The 17,783-nt window shown below is 52.0% G+C and overlaps 1 protein-coding gene and 1 pseudogene across 1 annotated transcript in view; one reads left to right on the top strand and one right to left on the bottom strand.

Annotated features, from left to right (window-relative positions):
* Positions 1–1,305: 1,305 nt before the first annotated feature.
* On the bottom strand, positions 1,306–1,791 carry LOC136119133 (large ribosomal subunit protein eL21-like; annotated as a pseudogene).
* An 11,848-nt stretch (positions 1,792–13,639) lies between these two features.
* The window catches only part of GALNT16 (polypeptide N-acetylgalactosaminyltransferase 16), a 100,849-nt gene continuing 96,705 nt past the window's right edge, over positions 13,640–17,783 (top strand). The window contains exon 1 of the mRNA XM_065872953.1: positions 13,640–13,947. Within this exon, the coding sequence (XP_065729025.1) occupies positions 13,771–13,947 (177 nt within the window). The 5' untranslated portion in view covers positions 13,640–13,770. The remainder of the gene's footprint in view (positions 13,948–17,783) is intronic.

Raw genomic sequence — 17,783 nt, 5'->3', positions numbered from 1 at the left:
CTCTCCTAGATGGACCCTAACTTTATCTAAAATGTTGACATCTTTGGTTAAATCTCATAGAGCCAGCTGGAGCCCCAGTCAGCTGGCTTAGTTCCTGTCTAATCAAGATCTGTACGTTTGGCCCTGGAGGTTGGGTCAGCCTGTGCCGTAGCACATATGGCTCCCTCTGAGTTCTCGGATACAATGAGCAAGACTAAAGTTGGCTCAGAAAAGGAACAGAAGATGACTTGGGGTTAGTTTTTCCTTTTTAAAATGTTATACAAGTACAGAGAGTTGGCTGCCATCCCCCTCTCAAACCATCAGCAGAGCTTGACCTTGGCCAAGATTTTGCCTCATCCTCTCGGCATTTTAGCATCGAGTTGCGTTTCAGCCATGGAATGCTTAACCAAAAGCACATGCTGTAGTGGTAGTTTCCAAAGAGCAAGTTTTTGCAGGAAGTCCGCAGCGTGTTTTCTCAAAACAACAGTTTTCTCCGAACCGCCAACCCAATAAACCCCCAAATGGTGATTCTTTGGTTTATTTGTACACAAAGCTGGGATTTTTGTTGCTATTAATAATACTTTATTGGAGTACAATATAATGAACATATAATAAAGTGTACAAATTTTAAAAGTACAGCTCAGTGAATTTTTACAAATGTATACACCCGTGTAATCATTAAGGGCTAGAGTTTTTTATATTACATGAAACATACATCCTGGTGATGTACAGCTTGGCGTTGGGAGGTTGTCCATTCATCTAACTGAGCAGATTACTGTAACACAGCAAATCCAGGTCAAAATGCGATAACATTTGGTGCTTCTGAGTCCGGGCAGTTTGCCCTTTTGTCACACCTAGGGGACTTGGGTGCTGCAAAGCTTCGTGATGTTTGTTTTTAACAAGTTACTTTTAAAATGTATAATGAAAAAGGAATCTCCTCCCTGGTCCTTTCCCTCCCTGACAATAACCACTGTTACTATTACTTCTTCATTGTGCGTCCTTCAGAGAGAGACAGAGACAGAATGTGAATGTGTGTTTGCGGGGGGGGGGTTGGTTTTTTTTTTTAAGTCTCAGGTTTCTTCTTTGATTGCCAAATAAGAATTTCTCTGCCCTTCTCCCCATACTCTAGGCTCTAGTCTAGGGCATTTGTGCAGCCTCACTAGGATTAATCCTATTTGTCTTGTACTGTAAAGTTCATACTCTGGATCTGTCATCTGGCTCCAAAGTCCATGGTTCTCACAGGATTGGCCATGAGTTGTTAATTGTCTAGGCTGGGTTTTTTGGGTTTTTCTTCACAGTCCAGGTCTTTTATTTTCTTTACACCCATCATGCCATGAATTCATAGGGAATGGGCTCCAACAGTTCAGGCTCCTTTCCATTGGTTCTCACGAAGTGTGCTTCTCTGGGTGGAGCAGGCTGGTGCTTCAGTTGAATCCAAGTCCCTTTCTCTTTGGCTTCCTTCTTTTTCTGATCATTCTCCTTCACCCGTTTCAGGAAGCTGTCTCGGCTCTTAGAGTGTTTAATATTCTCGATAGGCACATGAATTCTCTTGGCAAGAATCTTGCCCTTAACCTGTTTGTTTACAATGATGCCAACAGCATGCTGGGTAACATTCTAGACTCTCCCAGTTTTGCCATGGTAACATTTGTGGGGCATTCCTTTTCAAACGGTGCCCATTCCCTTGATATCGACAATATCACCTTTCTTGTAGATTCGCATGCATGTGGCCAAAGGAGCAACTTCATGTTTTCTAAAGGGCCTAGAGAACATGTAGCGGGTGCCCCTCCTCTTTCCCTTTGTGTTGATCATTCTGGCGAATTACTGGAAGATGGCTGTTCCGGCCGAAAAGAAGTAGGCTGGGTTTTTTACATTAGGCTTTCTACTACTTTTAATATATATTTGAAATTTTCTGTAATAAATTTTTTAAAAATTCTTATTTCTTTAGCAGTAGCTCCTGCAACACACCTATCTGCTTAAGTTTTGCGTTTGTTTTAAAGTAAGGTTTAAATTGCAACCTAAAAGCAAACCATAGATGGATCTCTAGATAGTCCCATCCTCCACCCCCTACATCCATCCAAATCAGTCATTCAAAATTCCAAAGTTACAAACATGAACCAGGATGATTATTCACCTTCAAAAGACATCCTTCTTTTTTTTTTTTTTTTTTTTTTTTTTTGCGGTACACTGTTGTGGCCTCTCCCGTTGCGGAGCACAGACTCCAGACGCACAGGCTCCGTGGCCATGGCTCACCGGCCCAGCCATTCCGTGGCATGTGGGATCTTCCCGGACCGGGGCACGAACCCGTGTCCCCTGCATTGCGACAGGCGGACTCTCAACCACTGCACCACCAGGGAAGCCCCATCCTTCTTTTTAAACATAAAGTTGACCTCAAATTTATTTTGAAAAGCCAGCTTCTCTGGCAGGCAAAATTTCATTTGATTTGTACACTAAGTTTCTCAAGAATGTAAATCTCATGCAAAACAGAGGGCTTATATTCAGCCTTGAAAAGTATTTTATACAATATATGGGCTGAAGAGCCAGGGAAGGAAGAACCTCTCAGACCCACCCTCAGCTGGGGAGAAAACATAGCTTGCATGGTTTGGCCGCATCTCCTAGCGGCCACCTTATTTTGTACTCCTCTGTGACAGGTGGATGAGGGGTCAGGTCTTCTCCAGATCAGAGATTCCCAAAAGATACACAGCCCGGGGAAAGGTTTTCCAATTCAAATCCTATATGGTTTCCCTAGGGCCATTTTATCCTTGATGTCCTTTCATGCTCTCTACTTTGTCTTGCTGTAATCTGATCACCCAGGGCCTCTCCAGTTATCATTAAATATATTCCCACTGGTCAGGGAGCTCCCTTTGAGCACCCCTTTAGAGCAGCTGTCACATTTGAGCAGCATCTGTTTTCTGACAAGCTTCAAGACTGAATGAAGGAAGTCACTGAGTCTTTCCCAGTGGAAGTGCATGACACAAGTAACCTTTGGGACTGCGATCAGGATGCTGTGAGTTGAGTGGCCTGGCAACTCGTGTGTGCAGGGAGAGGTGGGTGATTCCTAGATGGGGCAGTGGATCTTCATGGTCTCAGCCCTGTAGTCCATGCAGGGTCCTAACACTAGAACGGTTCCCTAAGCCTTTGGCTCCAGCTCTTTCTGGGCAGGGAAACAGAACGAGGCAAGACGCCTGGTGTGTTTTAAATAGATTCTGCTTGCTGCAGCCAATAAGCCCAACAGCTTGGGAGGTGAGTGACCCTTCCTGAGAGATTTCTGTTGCTCCATTTCTACGGCCTCCAGCCCCGCAAGTGCTGACCACCCCCTCCCTTCCTGCTCCTTCCCTCTGACCTAGCTCCCTTGCTTTCTGGATGCTTTCTGTTCAGCCCTTTCTGGTTTTAGTATTTATTACACTTTTATTGGCTTTCGCTCTCTGCTTTTTCTTTCCCTGAAGCTGTTTTTCCTCATGCGCTGTATCTTTTCATCTCTTGGAGTCTTGTTTCTGTCCACTCTCTCAAGAGCACATCTCCACCTTCTGCTCCTTGTCTGACGCTGTCATGGCTTCTCAATTGTCCCCTTGCCCCAACCTGGGCTTTATGGACCCTGGCAAGAAAGAATGGTGGGTGGAGGAATCCACCTTGAGCAATCCCAGTTGTAGGACAGGTAGTGGCTCCAGTCTGGGAAGTGGACCTTAAAGATGGCAGCTGTTTCTGGACACGGTGGCAGTGCAGTAGGCAAGCCAAAGGAGGAGGAATCAGAGATGACAGGAGGGGTGGAGTGGCCCAGTACCCATCGCAGGTGACAATCAGAAAAGGAGGTGGAAGAGGAAGGCCAGGTGGAAGCTGGATGTCGTGAGGGAAAGCTGAGGAGGAACTGGCACCGGGGGAGGAAATCAGGGATGTGGGACCCTGCCAGAGATGCTGCAGCCCAGCTCTGCTGAGCAGATGCAGGCAGAGTGGGGTTGGGGCCAGGAGAAGAGAGCACCTTAGAGACCCTTTCTCCCCACTCTTCTCTGGCCCTTTTGTTCTTTCTCTTTCATGTTTCTGTCTTCATGTTATATTAGCAGCAGGAAACAATACAAAACAAAAGGCAGTCTGGGGACGTCCCTGGTGGCGCAGTGGATAAGACTCTGCGCTTCCAATGCGGGGGGCCTGAGTTCGATCCCTGGCCAGGGAACCGGATCCCACATGCAGGCTGCAACTAAGAGTTCGCATGCCCCAACTAAGGAGCTGGCAAGCCTCAACTAAGTAGCCCACGGGCTGCAACTAAGGAGCCCACCTGCCGCAACTAAGGAGCCCATGTGCCGCAACTAAGGAGGCTGCCTGCTGCAACTAAGACCCGTTGCAACTAACTAACTAAATAAATATTAAAAAGGGGGGAAAAAAAGGCAGTCTGTCTTTGAAAGGGAATGGCGAGATCTGGAGGATTTAAGGCTGGATGCACTTCCGCCTATGCTGAACTCTTAGGTCCTTTGCCTGTCTGGCTGCTGGGGCCATGAAGGCCAGCCCCTTAATGGAGCACCTTGAATAGAGGCCCTGTACCAGCTTGACAGTCCAGCTGGAGTGCCACCAACAGTAGGAGTGGTGGCACTCCCCAGCAAGGGCAGCCAGCAGTAGTGTGCACCCACAGACCCCCTCCAGGCACACAGGGCAGCCAGGGGAGAAGGGATGTTGGCTAACCCAGCCGGAGGGCTTGGGCTGAGGGGTGGCTTCCAGAGAATGATGGCAGCCCCATCATGGGCTCCTCCCCAGCTAGAAAGTAAGCTGCAGAGGGGCCTGTGGTCGAAGAAAGAGAAAGGAAAACTCTTGCTTAAAAAAGTTTTTAATTGAAGAGGTAATAAATGCATGTGGCAAAAAATTCAAAAGGTACAAAAGAATATATGCAGTAAAATCTCCCACTCCCGTTCACTGCGGGTTCCCCTCCTCAGAGGGGTCCCTGGATGTAACAATTTCTTGAACATTCTTCCAATTTCTCCTTTTTAGTTTGCTGTATTCTGGAAATTTTCAGATTCTTCATGCAGTGGAACATTTTAAATTGTCTGGGTGTATATGTATGTATGTAATATGGGCCGGGGGACCCAATGATAATAAAGAAAATTGTATCTCAGTTTATTGCCAATAATTCTTGCTGGGGCAGGGAATGGTTTAAAAAATTAAAATAAGTAAACAGAACCCTAAAATACCAGCACTAGAAAGGACCTTCCAAATTCTTTTGTACCAAAGATCTTATTTGAAACATAAGTAAGGGGTCACCAAGCTAGCCTATGGCACACCTAGGACTAAAACCCAGGTTCCCTACCTCCTAGTCATCCCAGTTGCCCAAGAACATACTCAATGCTCTGTCTTTAGGTAGTGGCCTTTGTAAAGGTATGTGATTCAGAAATGGAAGGAAAGACAAATGCTTGGACACGGATTTAGAAATTTCCTCCACTGGACACAAATATAGGGAAAGGAATCAGTAATTCCAGGAAAAACCCGAAGTCCAATTCCAACTGAAAAATAGCATGTGCGTGCGCGCGCACGCGCACACACACACACACAGACACTGGCAGAAGACAGAAGACGGACGTCTGTAAAGTCTACTGTCTGTCTCTCCTGCTGAGTCCAGCAGAGGCTGTGAGAGGTGGCACGACCCCCCGCTGTGCTGAAGAACCTGTGGCCCTTGGACTCGCTGGGATGTAGGTAGAGGCAGGCATCTTTGGTTGGGCAAGAGAAAGAAATGCCAACCTAGACTGGAGGAAGAGGACAGTCTGTGCAGGGACACGGGGACAGGGATGCCAAGGGAGAGCAGAAGTTGTGCCTGGCCAGGCCACCACGGAGCCCTGCCACCACTGGCCCCATGAGCACTGGCAGCCCCAACTGTTTCTACCACCTACCAGGATGAAACACCCCAAGATTTATGTGCCAACAAAGTGGCAGCATAATTTTTAAAATTCTCTCTGCTTTCCCATCAGCTCCAGACACTGTGTACAATTTCAGTGTCCAAGCCAGACTGATGGGCCTTTTGATCGCTTCAGAGGGTGACTCCAGTGAGAGGGGACACGTATGACTATAAACATTGGCTGTAGAAACCCTCAATTGCTTTGAAATGGTAAATTTCCAGGCAAAGTGGATCTGATGTCACACGCCTCCTGCATTAACAGCTTTTTCTTCCTCTTCAATTATTTTGGCTGGTAAGGGAGTGGAAATTACACTTCAGAATATATCGATGGGTATTTTCAGCCTTGCTGAGAGCTTCAAATTATATACCAATCCTGGGAACATTCCCTTAGTTTCCACTTCCCAGTTTCTCAAGGAAAATGGAGGTTTTGATTATAGGCACCATTAGATGGAAGGAAATGCAGGACCAGGACCACGGGTCTCTTTTCAATTCAAATGCTCTCTGGTCTTATCACCTGACCTATTTTTGAGCCAAATTTTGTTCCGGCCCTAGGTGTAGAGGTCCATCCTAACATGTACGAGATGATGAGGTCCTTGATAAAAAGACGAGTATGTCTAACAGCCTGGGTCCAGGGCTTGAATCAGGGCATCTGACAGGCAAGGGAAAAAAAAAAAAAAAGCCAGTTCTGTCTCTTCATCTTCACACGAGGGATCCAAAAGTCTTGATCTCTGGTGCACACGGCCTCTCCCCCGTGCTTAGGTGCTGGGTACACGGGCAGCCTCCCAGCTGCGTCTTTGCCCCAGCTGTGTTCTGGTTTTCTCTTCTCGACCTGACCGGCCTCTTCTGCTCTTCACCTGAGGACCAGACCTGGATTTACAGCTCCCTTCCTTGGCAGACCACAGAGAACTCAAGTTCAACTGAACAAGTCTCCCGAATCTGCTCCACATCCTGTGTCCCCATTTCAGTCAGTGGTTACCTTACACCAAGGTACTTGTCTCCTACGCGAGAAATGTACATGTTATTCTCAAATCCTTTCTCTCGCCTCCGCCTCCAACTGATCCCCAAATCCTCTGAGTCTAACCCTCTTTCTCTTCTGCTCCAGTGTTTCTGCCCTAACCCAGGCCCACAGCATTGCTTGCTGGGACTATTGCAAAGTCATTGTAATCCCCCACCACTACTCTCCAGCCTCTTCACTAAAATTTATAACTGATCACATCATTCCCTGTTACAAAATCTTGGGTGGCTCTCCGTGGCTTACCAGAATAAGTCCAAACTTCTTACAAAAGCATACAAGACACCTGTTAACTGGCCCATCTACCTCTCTAATCTCGTTACCATCACCACTCCCTACCCAGTACACACCACCCGCTGACCATTTCCCAGGCTCCCTCCCATACACTTCCACACGTTAGTTCCTTTCTTTGCTCTTCCTCTGTGCAGAATGCCCTTCCACGTCTTGTCCACCTGCTTATCCTTAATACTCAGCTCTCAGATGACTCCTTCCTTGGATGAAGTCCCCTTTGTGTTTGACTAGAGCTCTGTTATACCCTTTTGTGACCGTCTGTGCCTATTTCCCCATTATCAGTTACTGGGCTCCTCGGGCGGTGGAATCAGGTTTTGTTCGTTTTTGTATTCTTGGAACCTAGAAGTGCTTGGCGTGGTAGGCATTCGAGAAGGAAAGGGAAGAAAGGGACTGGAAATACCACCCTAATGGGCAAACAGGCATTGGCTTACCATCTGAGTGGGCTAGGTGGCATTTTAGTGGGACAGGATGGGGAGTAGCAACCAACCTGCTGCCCTAGATACTTATTCATTCATTTACTCATCGCACAGATACTTAGTGAGAGCTGCCATGATGGCCCATGCTGTGCTAGAATCTGGTGATACACAAAAGAAGGCTGCCAGGCCCAGAGGAACTCCCATTCGAGGGCAAGAGACAGGCATGTAACAGGCAGTGGCCTGACATTTGGGGCCAGCTGGTCTGCTCTGAGGATCTTTGCCACTCAGCTCCACAGAGGCTGTGGAGGAGGGGAAGGGGCGAAGGAGACAGGCAGTGAGATAGGGAGGTCAGGTAGGCCTTGCAAAGGGCTCTGCCTCCAGGACCAATTCTGCTGACCAGCTGGCTTTATTTATGCATTTCTCCTTTGTAGGAATTCCTTGCTGTTAAGAAAAAGCATTTGACACATTTCTAATTAGCCCTCTAACTCTGCAATCCTATTATTCCCAAATGTAGCAGCTGGGTCATTTCATGATCAGTAATAACTTTTGTAGTTCCTGCAGTTATTCACCAAATTGGGGTCATTCCTTCCCTGACTTCTGGTGGAACCACAGAGGATTTTCTCATCCCCTCATCTGGGGCAGCGGGGTTTGGCTCCTGGCCCCATGGTTGGGGGGCAGCCAGCTGCTCCTGTGGAAGCGCTGGGAGGGAACCTGGGTTACTCACTACACTGGCCCACACTGACCCAGATGAGTTGCGCCCTTTCTCTGGGTTCTAGTCCTGCACCATCTCTCAGGTGCTTGACTTAAGACAGAAATGCATGCTGCACTGAGTACCCTGCCCATCTTCTTCCCTCCTTCCTTCCACCAACAAATACTAAATGAGGGACTTCCCTGGTGGCGCAGTGGTTTAGAATCCGCCTGCCAATGCAGGGGACACGGGTTCGAGCCCTGGTCCGGGAAGATCCCACATGCCGCGCAACTAAGCCCGTGCGCCACAACTACTGAGCTTGCGCTCTAGAGCCCGCGAGCCACAACGACTGAGCCCATGCGCCACAACTACTGAAGCCCGTGCACCTAGAGCCCATGCTCCGCAACAAGAGAAGCCACTGCAATGAGAAGCTCACGCACCACAACAAAGAGTAACCCCCGCTGGCTGCAACTAGAGAGAGCCCACGAGCAGCAGCGAAGACCCAGTGCAGCCAAAAATAAATAAATAAAATAACAATAAACTTACGTTAAAAAGAATACTCAATGAGCATGGACTATATACACCAAGCAGTGTTCTAAGCACTGGGAGACAGGTGAACAAAATATACAAGAAACCCTGGCCTCATGGAGCTTCCACTCCAGTGGCAGAAACTGATATAAAAAGCCACGGTTCTCAGACAAACAGAATGATGACTAATAAAGAACTGAGTCCCTTTCAAAGAACCAGGTCCTCAACTTGATCTATAATGGTTCGTAGAAACTTAACTTATAAAAACCTTTTCCTTAGATACGCTGGTGCGTTAAGTGGGGACAGCTGGCAGTGGGTAGCATACCTGCCACCTGGTGGCTGGGTGACCTCTGCAGGCATCAGTCTCTTCATCTTTGAGATGGAGAGGGTGGAGCCTTCCTCACAGGGTCATCGTGAGTATTCTGAGATGGTGTATTGGCACAGTGTCTGTTTCATGGTAATGTACATTCTGTTCACCATCCCTGGCTCCTCTTTCCTGCTTCGAGCAGACACGGGAGTCTAATCAGGTCCCTTCAGCCTCCTTCTGGACCCCTGCTGCAGATGCAGACGGGACAAGGGGCTCCTGAGGTGACCCAGAGTCTTGAGGGTAATGGGTATGTAGCTAGATGGACACCCAGCAGAGGCTGCGGTGTACACTCTGCCTCTCCCCTCCCCCCAGCCCCACTGAGCAGAGGCTCTGGAAGAGGCAGCCACGCGCCGCGCCGGTGGGGCAGGACAGTCATCCCTGTCGGAACTTGGGTGTGGCTGAAGAGGCCTGTCTGGGGTCTGTTCTCCTTCGCGGCCCAGGTGAGCAGTCCCCCGCAGGTGCCCTGGTGGGCCCTTCGGGAGTCCCCGTCACCCCAGCAGCCAGCAGCCCTGCCTGTGAGAGTGGGCCTCCAGGGGACGCCGGTGGTTACCAAGCACTGGATTTTACTTGCTTCATTTCATCCTACCTTTCCCAACAATGCTGCAAGTTAAGGGCTGTCACTGCCCCATTTTACAGTTGAGGAAACCGAGGCTAAGAGAGGGAGTAAGAATTTGCCCAAGCCACTCTAATATGTGACGGAACCAGCATCTGAACTCAGGCTGTCCAGCTCCAGAGCTCGGGCTTCACACTGACCTATACCCTTTCTGCCCTCTGTTAACAACCCCAATCCCCAAATCCGCACATCAAATTCACAGGGGCAGACAGTTCCCTGGGACCTCTGGGAGCGCCAGGGCCACACGGCACTTTGCCCAGCTTACCCAAGTGCCGGCTTCAGCAGCTTTAAAGAGAAGGGGACCGTGCCTGAGAGCACTGTGACAAGGGAGACCACTGGAAGTCCAAAATGGCACAGCTGGAGGGACCTTGGAGGTCATCCCTCTGCAACCCTTCTTTTACCGAAAAGAAAACGGAGGTCCAGAGAGGGAAGTGAGGTCCCTACCACCCTGCAGACTGCCCAGTGGCCTCAGAAGCCCGGCACTGGTGCCCAAACACCGGCATGGAAAATGGATTCGAAGCCAGTCCCTCCACCCACCTGTTGTAGTCGAGGGCTTCACTGAGCCTCAGCGTCCTCTCCTGCAGGTCGCGGGGGCTTTAGAGATAATGTGTGTGAGACGTCAGCACAGCAGCCGGCACCTGCTAGGTACTCAGTGAACTGTAGCTATTATTATCACTCTTGTTGGTCTTGAAGTTCAAAGATGTTAGGCAACACTACCTCTCTTAGGTGTTGCTTTGATTCTGTGGTTCTGCTAGCTAGGCCCAGAGAGGGAACAATGTTCACAGCCACCTCTGAACGCTGAAATCCATCTCAGGGAGGGCTAAGGCTCAGCTCTGTGCCTCTTTGGGATTAGAATCTGGAAGAATGACCGTGGGCTGTAGCCGAGGTGGCAGCTGCAAGTTCCCAGCTCTTCCAGTGTGCCTGTGGCTTGAGACCCATCACTCAGCCTCTGTCTATATCAAATTTCTGTGAGTCCAGTGAGCGAGGTGATTACCTGCCACCTTACCTCCACCACCCACCCCCAGGGAAATTTATTGTGCTCATTTAAGGAAGGGCTAGCTATGAAGTCTAACACCTTCCAGAAGGGCTACACTCCTAGGGGTTTTGGGGGGTTTTTCTTCGTGGTGGGGGGTGAGTGGAGAAGTCTTCTCTTTGAGACAGAGCTACCTGGTGGTGACAATTTGGTGCAGACGTAGAGCATCCTCACCACTGAGCCCTGAGGAATAAGGGGTAGACTTGTAAAAACCAGCTCCTTCTTCCCTCCCTCTCCTCATGGAGCCCTCCTTCTGGAGCCATCAGGAACCCATCAGCCTGATTTCGGTTTAGCATGGTCCAGCTTCATCCTCCATGCCTAGGGGTGACTTTGGAGCCTCTCACTATGGGTTGATGTGATGTCTTTGGATCCCACAACCTCTCACCTGTTTCTTTCAAGACCAAAGGCAGCTAGACCTAATAGACCAGGCTGGGATGAGAGGAGCAGCCTATATCAACAAAGGGTCATTCCCCAGGTCTTCCCACCTGGCTGACCTGAGAGCCTGTATGGGGGTAGGGACACCAGAAGGGCAGTGCCCTTACGTTTCCTCGTCATCTAGAGATGGCTGTGGGGCCTGATTCCTAAGGAGCAAGTCTCCCTAGCTTCCCACAGAGGACATGACCACTGGGTCTGCCCCATGATTGTTGCAGAAACAAGCCAGTGGCTTGACAGGGGTTATCTTGGTCTATGGAAATGAATCCTGGTCCCTACTGCAGTCTAATTAAACTCCCCAGGCAAGGGAGACCTGGGAGAGCAAGGCTGGCCTGCATCTCCACACCATCTCCTACTGCTCCTGACTGCCACGCAGCTCACGCCTCAGATTCCCTGATATTCTTTTTTTTTTTTTTTTTTGCGGTACGTGGGCCTCTGACTGTTGTGGCCTCTCCCGTTGCGGAGCACAGGCTCCGGATGCACAGGCTCAGCGGCCATGGCTCACGGGCCCAGCCACTCCGCAGCATGTGGGATCTTCCCAGACCGGGGCACGAACCTGTGTCCCCTGCATCGGCAGGCAGACTCTCAACCACTGCGCCACCAGGGAAGCCCGCCCCGCTATTCTTATAGATTTCTTTGTGAGGCCCTCTTTTACGCGTCCCCTTCTTTCTAGAGTCACTTTCTTGGTAGGGCCATTTTTGGACTTGTCCTTGTGGTTAGTCTTCTGAGTGAGGAAAGGGTATTGCAGTTAAAACAATGACTTTTCTGCAGCAAAAAACCCATTCAGGTTTTCTTCCTTCAATTCACTTCACTCCAACCGAAGCGTACGGAACATCTATTACAAAAGTGCTTCAGTCCTGAGTGCTGGAGAAACAGGGAAATGCTGATGGGGGTGGTTGGGGGAAAGCATGAACTGTGACCTCACCATCTGCCTGATTCCGGAGGTAGCTTCATTCAGAGGCCAGGACCTAATGTGGTCCTTCAGATGAGCCAGTGCCCAGGAGTACCAGCAGGATGCAAACACCCTGACAACCCTGTGTCTCACATAAAAGGGCCTCCTGAGTCCAGACTCGCCCAGCCTGACCAACTTCAACTCCCACCAATGACTTCCCAGCATCTTGGGCCGTGGCACCGCCAGGTAGATCTCTTCCTTGAAAACATCAAGCACTTTCATCCTCTGGACCTTTTCTCATGCTGTTCATGCAGTACATCCTGCCCTGTCCTCCCTTTCCTCTCTCTTAAGAATTTATTCAAAGGATTTATCTACCTTCTGTGAGAAGCCTCCCCCTAAGACCACCTTGCAATACAATATTTTTCCTCTGTGATCCCTGCTTGGTTTGTTTATTTCACATCTGAGTGTCTGTTCTGTCCCTGATACTGTGCTGATCTCCCAGAACTAATTTAGCCCACCTTGCCTTCTGCCCGGAGTGAGAGTAGTTCACATCAGATGCTCAGTGCCACCAGGGCTGGGGCACAATCTCAATGATTTCTGTGTCCGTGTCTCTCAACACCGTGTTTTGCACTTTGTTCAAAGTGGCAGACGGAGAGGTGGTTTCTCGACTGGGCTCTGCCCACTCATTAGTCGTGTGGTCTCCAGCGAATCTTCCAGCCTCTCTGGCCGCCTCCCTTCTTCCTGATGAAATGGTGATGATAATACCCCAGGGTTGTCCAGGGGACAACGAGGCGGGGTGGAAAGAAGCATCATGAAAGCTGGGAGCCCCAGGCCAACGGAAGAGGTGGGGTGGTTGTACCCCCATTCTCCTTTCACTGGCTATGAAACAGCGTCTCTTCCCCTTCGCTCTCTTCGAATGTCAAGTGCACCAGCTTCCAATCCCTCCTCGGGGCGGGACCTCCGGCGGCTCGGAATCCTAGGCTGCGGAGGATTCCGGTGCAAACTCCAGACTCTCCTCCCGCCCAGCCGTCCCTTTCCAAAGACACGCCGAACACACCTTAAACCCTGTTCCAGAGCGCAGTTCAGAGCGCAGTCCAGAAAGGCAGCTCCGCAGCGCGGGCCCGGGCCGGGGTCGCGCATCTCCAACCGGTGACTCAGGGCCGCTCGGTCCGGGGGTGGGTGGAGGTAGGCGGGACAGACCAGGGCCGCGCGCGGGCAGCCGCCAGGAGCTCGGTCGCCCAGCCGTTGGAGCCGAGACTGGCTCTGGCCCGTCGCCATTCCGCCGCGGGCGTCTGCCTCGCCGGGCCTTCCTCCGGCGCCGCTTTGCACCCGCTACGCTCCTCTCCCGGGGCGCAGCGGCCCCGCAGCCGGCCGGGGCTGGAGCGGGGGGCGGGCTCTGCGCGCGAATGAATGGGCGCCCGCGGGAGGCGCGCGCCTCGGACTGAAGGGCATTAGGACCGTGAGGATCGCTCCGTGCTCCTGTCTCTCCCTATCCCCCCCCCCAACCCCCCACCTCTCTCCTTTTTCTGCTCTGCGGGACTGAGCAGCCCGGAGCGAGCGAAAACAAACAGCTGAGGCTGCGAGTGCCTCCGCCCCGGCTCCAAGAGCACGCCGGCCCGGGCCCCTACTCCGGGCGCCCAGCCGCCCACCATGAGGAAGATCCGCGCCAATGCCATCGCCATTCTGACCGTAGCCTGGATCCTGGGCACTTTCTACTACTTATGGCAGGACAACCGAGCCCACGCAACATCCTCCGGCGGCCGGGGCGCGCAGAGGGCCGGCGGGAGGCCGGAACCGCTCCGGGAGGACCGCACCATCCCGCTCATTGTGAGTTCGCGTTGCGAGCCGAGCGGCCGGCCGGGGAGCCGCGGCGCGCGTCCTAGCCCCGCGTGGCAGCAGAGGGCGAGAGGCCGGGCCGGGGGCTGCGTGCCCGCCGCGCCCCGCCGGCTTTGTATACGTTGGAGCATTCCTGTCCGTTGTTATGGCAACCTCTGTCGGGCTAGCGGGGCCAGGGCGCACGGGTGGAGGGAGGGTGACAGCGGGTGGGGGTTGGGAGAAAGTACTGCAAGTTTGGTGGGCCCGGTGTGCACGCGCGACTGGGAACGTGGCGGCTCTCTGGGCGCTGCGCAGCCTGGGCCGGGGGCCGAGGGCCGGGGGCCGGGGGCCGAGGGCTAGGGGTTGTCCGCGTCTCACCCGCCCCCGAGGGCGGCTGGACCTTGCGCGCGGCGAGCCGGCAGTGGGAATCACACGCTGCTAAGCGCGTAGGTGGTTGTGCGCACCCCCCTTCAGCCCCTCGGGGGCAAAGGACGTGGGGTGGGTGCGCTGGGTGAGGCAGGGTCGCTAGGGACTTGCTGGACTTTGAGCTCCCTTCTCAGCCCGGGTCAACTTGAACCTGCTTTTTGGGGGGGCACGGAGGACTCCCCACTATCACCCCCGGGGTTCTTCGGGTCGGGGAAAGGTCTCGTCCTGAAGGCGTCCCACGCCCCAACACCAGTCCATCACGACGCGCTAACTAGCAGTGTCTGCGCCCAGGCTCGGAGATTGCCTCTCACGAGGTCAGCCCCGCGATCTCAATGCGAGCGGGGAAACCAAGGCGGCGGGGTACGGCGGAGGTGCGGGGGAGCCCCCCAGGCGCTCCGGGGACCTGGGCTGGGGCGTGCCTGTCACCGCCTCCGCCCGGGCCCCGGGAGCCGGCTCTGTGTGTCAGGGGCACCTGTTGAGACGGGAGGCTCTGGAACCCGCGAGAGGCGTGCTCAGGCGGGCCGCAGTCTTCCGATGGGGGTGGATGGTGGGCGAGACTCTTGGGCGACCCGACTCGCAGGACAGACAGCTGGGCCCGGTGCAGCCTGGCCGGCGGGGGCCGGAAAGAAGGAGAGCAGAGTGAGGGGCTGAGGGTGGGGGAGTGGAGCAGGGTGGCCATTCTGAAAGATCTGGGTCTGGGGAGGCAGGGGTGAGGAGCTCCTGGAGAGGCGCAGGGTCAGGAGGGCAAAGGTTTGTGTGGAGTAGACTGAGATCTTTGTGCCAAGGCAGCTGAGCCCCAGGAATACGGTGTGTTGTTTGTAGTGGCAGTTGTAGGCGTGGAAGTGCTCTCGTAGTCCCATCCTGCCCTAGATTCCCTTTCTTGTTACCTACCTGGAAAGAAGTGAAAATCCCCTGCAAAAGAACCATATTTCCAGGCTTTGCCTGAGGAGACCTTGGGGTTTGTGGGTTTTCCCCAGCCCCACTCCCCCACTGCCAGATCCCCGTCTGGTTGAGCTCTATCGGGGTGAGCCTGACTAGGTGGAGTGTTCCCTTCTGGGCTGAGGGTCCCTGCCACTAAGACACTGTTTCCAAAGCACTTGTGGATATTTGGACGGAAAGGCTGATGAGGGAAAGCCTCCTGTGTTAAAGACCCCAGAATGTTGGGATCTAGGTGGACAGATTCAAGTCGGAACTGGGCAAACCAGGAATGGCCCCATACCCGCAGGGAGCTTCCACAGCAGGGACTCATCCAAGCTGCCCTGTTCTTACGCTCTGAGAGGGCCAGCTCTGGTCCAGGGTAGGCGGGCCTGGAGTGGCAGGGGAGAGGCAGGCTGCCCAGATGTTCTTTCCTTCTCTGTGGTGACGTGATGGAAGGAGGGTCTGAGCTGGAAGAGGAGGAGGGGAGAGAGGAGGGGGAATGGAAGGGAAGAGCACAGAGATACTAACTGCTGCTCAAAGCCTGAGGCTGGTCTCATCACGGGTGCCTCTGCTTCAGAATCCGGGAACGCCACTCAGACTGAGAGCCTGGGAATGGTGCTGGGGGCTTGGGGGGGGGCATTGCTGGAGGTGGGCGGCACTCGTTTTGGGGGGTGGCAATGGCAGGTCATGGGGGCTGCAGTGAACATCCTCTCGACCCTCTCCCTGTTTCCGTGGGGTTTGACTTACTGCAGATTAGAAGAGGGCTGTGAACTGGAAGCCGAGTAAGTTTAAAGTGTGAAGGAGTATCGGGGAGCCAGGAATGGAGGTGCAGGAAGAGAGGGAGAGTGGAAGTTCCTGGGAGTGAGCCGCGAGCCTCCTCTGGCCACTCGGGGCATAGCCAGCTCCCTCGTTGTTCTTAGGCTTTAAGCCCTGAATGTCTGTTCCATAGGCATTGATCCCCAGTCACACCCTGCCTTTGACACAGCCTTGCATTGTATTCCCATATTCGGGGTATTTCGCTTCAGTGGGACTTTCAGTCATCGGCCTGTCTCCTCACTGAATGGAAGCTATCATGCAGGGACAATGCAGGAAGCTTCTTGCATCCCCACCTTGATGAGCACAGCAAGACTTAATAAGTACTGTTACACGAGTGAAGAAGGATTTCTGCCCAACTCTGGGAGCAATGAGCCAAGCTTCATACCCCACTACTGTATTCCAGCTCCAGCTGACTATAACTAGAGAGCCAGGGGAATGTGTGTTCAGCTTCTCTGGGAGGTAAACCCTTTGTTCAACTTAAAAGGGGCAGGTGCAGCTGAAGATTTAATTTCTCTTTGAAATCTGTGGTTAACCTCTCACTGGTCTTCTTGCCGTTCCAGAACACGTCTCTGTCTAGTTGGACCAGAACACGCTGCATGTGGATTTTCAGATTCTTAGGGAATGATGTGGCTAGTCCGGCTGACAGAGGCTGAGAAAATTCAGACAAGCATCATCATCACTCCCCTGGGGAATCAGAGAGCTGAGCTGGAAAAGGGAGGGTCTGCATAACAGCCTGGGCCAGGAGGCAGCTCCGTCTTCACAATGTCTGGGTGATTCCAAGCCAGCCAAGTTGTTTCTGGACCTTGGAGGCAACTGTTTGGCATTGCAGGGTGTCGGCATGGCAACCGTATGGCCCAGATATCTCAGGGAGGTCCTAATTTTTAATATTCTGTCCTGTTGTCAGCCCGTGTGTCATAAATTTTGATGTGAAAAATTGGTTATAGAATCTGTAGAACTAAAGGGAGATACTGACTTCATCCATAAATGGCTGCTTATGATGTGGCAGGGTTTGTGATTTTTCCATGCTGTACGTTATGGGCAAGGCAGTGGATTTGGGGATATCCATTTGAATCTACATTGATGCTCGCTGGCTCTGGACTGCAGCCAAAGCAGGAGGTGGAGCAGACACAGCTGGCCTTCAGTCTTTAGGACTCACAGTCGGGAAGAACATTTGTGATTGGTTTGGTTTTCCATATGCTAATTCTCTAATAGGCATGGGTGGGATGCTAAGGTGTTACATGGAATTTCACTTTACAGACATATTTTTAAAAGACTGTCCATTGTGGGTATTTTCAGGATAGGTGTACTCATTTGCAATGTCTCCTATTTGAAACCATGAACGTTTTAGGCAAGAGTTTTCCTAAACTGGAGTTTTTTATCCCACAGTTGGGATACTGCTGAGTGAGCATGGACAAAAACTTACGTCTCTGGACCCTGGGTATTTTATATGTTAAATTTGGGTGAGGGAAATTCCCTGGTGGTCCAGTGGTTAGGACTCTGCGCTTTCACTGCGCAGGGCACGGGTTCGATCCCTGGTTGGGGAACTAAGAGCCCACAAGCCTCACGGTGTGGCCAAATAAATAAATAAATAAATGTGTGTGAAATGGTTTGTTAGGTGTGTTGATCCTTGGATAAGCTGATGATAGCTTCCTTTCTAGAAGCAAATAAATGGCTTTAAGAGAGTTCTT

Source organism: Phocoena phocoena, chromosome 2 (assembly GCF_963924675.1).
Source record: "Phocoena phocoena chromosome 2, mPhoPho1.1, whole genome shotgun sequence".
Classification (NCBI taxonomy): Eukaryota; Metazoa; Chordata; class Mammalia; order Artiodactyla; family Phocoenidae; genus Phocoena; species Phocoena phocoena.
The sequence above is the reverse complement of the archived record's forward strand: the minus strand, read 5'-3'. Positions and strand labels throughout refer to the sequence as shown.